Here is a 3,835-nt window from a genome sequence, read left to right as displayed (position 1 = left end):
ACTTTAAAATATATATATATTTTTAATTATAAAATTTAAAGCTAAAAAAATAGTGTAGATCTAAAAACTTGAAAATCTAAAAAATTGACAGTCCAAAAATGTGTTACAAGATGTACTATTTCCAAAATCCAAAATCCATTTTTTTAATGTCCATGCATCTTGATGTTGAGATGATTAATTTGAGGATATTTGGACATCAAAACCACCTCTTCTAGTGAAATTTTTTATGTGGGCTCTAATTTGATTGTTTAGAGCCCCGGCTCTGTATGAACTTTTCCCATTTTTGTTTGGAAAAAGTTTATACTATAAGAATAAAGTGTACCTTAAAAACCCATGGAAAGAAAGTTGTTTAGCCACTAAAAAATTCTATAATCGATTATTTTAACCTCGATATGTATGGATATGAAAGAGAAAATAAATTTTAAGCCCTAAAAATAGTACATCTTTTAATTGTTCATAGATCTGCACTATTTTTGGAATTTTCAATTTTATAATAAAGATAAAAAATAGACATTTAAACCATGATGATAGTTTCGGCATAAAAAATATATCTTTTAACGAGAATTTGAAAGTGTGATTTTTCAAGGTTGACACTTATACAAAACTCAAAACTTTTTTTTTTTTTTTCTATCTCGAGTCTTTGGAACTATATAATAATTACTAGATGATTAATTTCAAAAAAGAAAATTGAATTTGATTCTTATAACACTTAGATCCAGGCCTTAAAAAATTATACAGCCTCGAGGCACCAGTTTGTATGGGTGTTTTTTTTTTAAAAAAATTGAGATTAGTATAGGGGTGGTAGAGATTGCATTCCCGAAATTTGAGATCAAAAGATATAGCTAGCATGTGTTTTAGGCAAGGGAGTAATGGATAGTATACTCCAGCGGTAGTAGGGAGTGTATTTTGGATTTTATGTGTTATGCGGGTTGGGCATCTGGGCTGGTAATAGAATCTGAGCGTGTTGTGTGTGTGTGTGTTTGGCAGCAGCAGCAGCAGCAGCAGCAGCAGCGGCAGCGGTAGCAGGAGGAGGTCGGGGCTCAGAAAAAGGAGGCGCCGGGCGTCCGGTTGGGTCGCCCTCACGACCAAACAAAATCATGATTCATTAACCCCATGACACAATATTCGATGTCGCTCCCTCTTTCTCTCTCTACAATCTTTTCTCTCTCTTAACTCCAAACCTCTTTCTCTTTCTCTCTCCCTCTCCACACCCGCCACTGTCCTGTAAACTTTCAAACTCGGTTCACATTTGGCACGAGCCCGAAGATTCTCAGATCTCTCTCTTCTTCTCTCTTTAGAATTGGTGGTCTTTTCTCTCTCTAGAATTGACGTTGTTCTCTTTTTCTCTCTCTAGACTTAGACTGACACAGAGCGCACCGATAACGGTCTGGGTGCTCTGGACCGGCGTTCCCCCATTCTCCGACCGCCTCTGATAACCCCTCCCTCTCACCCCCCTCCACCTCTCGTACGATAAGCCGCTTTCTTCTCCATGCTTGCCCCCCACTCACCTCTCAATATATATATACACTCTTACATTCCATTCTCTTCCCCTCTCTCTGTCTCTCTCTCTATATCACTTTCTCTCTCTAAAATATTATACCACCATTTCGTCCTTCTTCCTGTGTCTTTCTCTCTCTGGTCATTGCTCTTATGACCCTTATTCCCTCCTGTTTCTTTCCTCTCTTTCTCTCTCTAAAATATATACCACCATTTCGTCTTTATTCCTGTGTCTTTCTCTCTCTAGTCATTGACCCTTATTCCTCCTGTTTGTTTGTCTAGAACTTTCTCTCTCTCTCTCTGGTTTCTTGCCAATGTGCCTGAACATGGCTCAATGTCGTGCTTTCATGTTGCTTATGCTGGTTTTGTACGCCCAAGCTCAAGCCCAAGTCTCAGACGACTACTACTATCCAGACCCAGCCCTGGACACTAAGGAACAGGAAGCGGTCTACTCGGTTTTGGAGGCGGCGAACCCTGAAGTCGACTGGCGGTCAGCCTACCCCTCCGACCTCTGCTCCGCGGGCCCCCATGGCGTTGCCTGTGATCCTGACTCAGCGAACAGCAGCCTCGCCCATGTTACGAAGCTCAGCCTCGGTTGGGTTTCCGACTACTCCAACAACCCCCCTTGCTCCGCCACCAACGCCTCATTCTCCCCTTCAATCCTTAACCTCCCCTTTCTCAACTCCCTCTTCTTCTACCGCTGCTTTGTGGCCGAGAGTCGAAATGGTACTTTTACCCTCCCTCCCTATCTTGGCTCTCTAGGGCCTCAGCTCGAGGAGCTTGTCCTCCATGAGAACACTGCCATCTCCGGAGCGGTGCCTCAAGAGCTTGGTGCACTCGTTGGTCTCCGTCGTCTCGTGATCTCAGGCTCGTTGCTTGCTGGCCCGGTGCCTTTCGAGCTCGGGAACCTTGCTCGCATTGAGAAGATAGATTTGAGCAACAACGAGTTGAGTGGGTGTGTTCCCGATTCCATTGGTGGTTTAGGAGCTCTGGTGGTTCTTGACCTAAGCCGAAACAATCTGAGCTGCACGATTCCATCTAGTCTGGGCAACCTTTCGAAGCTCTCCAAGCTTGATTTGAGTGAGAATGTGTTTTCTGGTGAGATTCCGGCAGCCTTTGCCCGCTTGATTATTCTCGAGATGCTTGATCTTAGCCGGAACAATCTTTCCGGCGGGTTTCCGTCCATCATCTCAAAAATGCGTCATTTGAGAGACCTTCAATTGAGCGAGAACCCATTGGGTGGCTCTTTGCCGGATGAGATATGGCGCCATTTGGTGGGTCTGGTGAGCCTGGGCGCATCGAGAACAGACCTTGTTGGTGAGATACCAAGCTCCATGGGCGAGCTCCATGGCCTCGCGCACTTGGCCCTGGACCACAACGCCCTAACTGGGTCCATACCATTCGAGCTCTCGCGACTCGAGAGCATTCAACACATGGACCTGAGCTCGAACAGGTTGACCGGCGTGGTTCCATTCTCGGCTGATTTCGTTGGGAGATTGGGGCCGAAGCTGCGGCTCGAGGGCAATGCCGGGTTGTGTTGTGGCTCGGAGATGACACCTTCTTTTGCTATGAGGCTCGATTTCGGGGGCTGCTCGGCTGCGAGCATGGGCCAGTCTCTGATAGATCGTGGCTCCATCCACGGCTCTCATGGTTCGCGCCCTTTGGTCAAGAGCTCCCTTCTCCTCTTTGGAGCTCTGCTTTTTGTTCTGGTTTGGTGTTTGAATTGGTTCTGAAGTTTCGAAGAAAATGTGGGTAGGCACATCGGAGAGAGAGAGAGAGAGAGAGAGGCCAATTCAAGAGAGAGAGTTCAATTCAAGAGAGAGAAAGAGGGAGGTATCATGGATACCCAGAGGTCACAACAAGAAGCCACTGTATATTTGTTTTTTGTTTTATTTTTGAACCAAGCGTTTTATTTCGTGCTCTCTTTATGTACATTGTTCATGTTTTTGGAATACATGCGAATGTGATGGTAGAGGCCAGTGGGAACAAAAGCGGAAATGAAAAAGGATACCTTTTATGCCAGATGATCGCTTTATGGAGGGTGGACTCAACTTTTTTTTTTTTTTTTGTTTTTCTTTCATGCTAGCCAATATTTAAAAAAAACCCCGGTTTCTATGCGGCCAAGCCTGCATATGTTGAAATGCGGGCCTCTTAATAAATCTATTTTAAAATGGATTTTAAGACTTAATTTTTTAGGACATGTAATCTCTAACATGGAGATCTTAAATATGAATAAATAAATAAAATTTTAAAACTAGAAATAATAATTCTATTAAAAAAACGTTTGCATCGTTAGTTTAAATTGTTTTTAGATGGAGCACCTACTTGCATCCATCTT

At 43.6% G+C, this 3,835-nt stretch overlaps 1 protein-coding gene across 1 annotated transcript; it reads left to right on the top strand.

The window, feature by feature from the left end:
• Positions 1 to 618: 618 nt before the first annotated feature.
• On the top strand, positions 619 to 3,519 carry LOC18433677 (uncharacterized). Its single transcript, XM_006843759.2, has one exon. The coding sequence runs from the start codon at positions 1,812 to 1,814 to the stop codon at positions 3,228 to 3,230; it is 1,419 nt and encodes a 472-aa protein (XP_006843822.2). The 5' UTR covers positions 619 to 1,811; the 3' UTR covers positions 3,231 to 3,519.
• Positions 3,520 to 3,835: the final 316 nt, after the last annotated feature.

The sequence above is a fragment of the Amborella trichopoda genome, chromosome 12, assembly GCF_054954075.1.
Source record: "Amborella trichopoda isolate Santa Cruz 75 chromosome 12, AtrichopodaSantaCruz75HAP2 v2.0, whole genome shotgun sequence".
Lineage (NCBI taxonomy): Eukaryota > Viridiplantae > Streptophyta > Magnoliopsida > Amborellales > Amborellaceae > Amborella > Amborella trichopoda.
This window is presented reverse-complemented; position numbering and strand designations above follow the sequence as displayed.

Excerpts from the sequence above, each read along its gene's own strand:
- LOC18433677 (XM_006843759.2), top strand. The coding sequence starts at position 1,812 with ATGTGCCTGAACATGGCTCAATGTCGTGCTTTCATGTTGCTTATGCTG.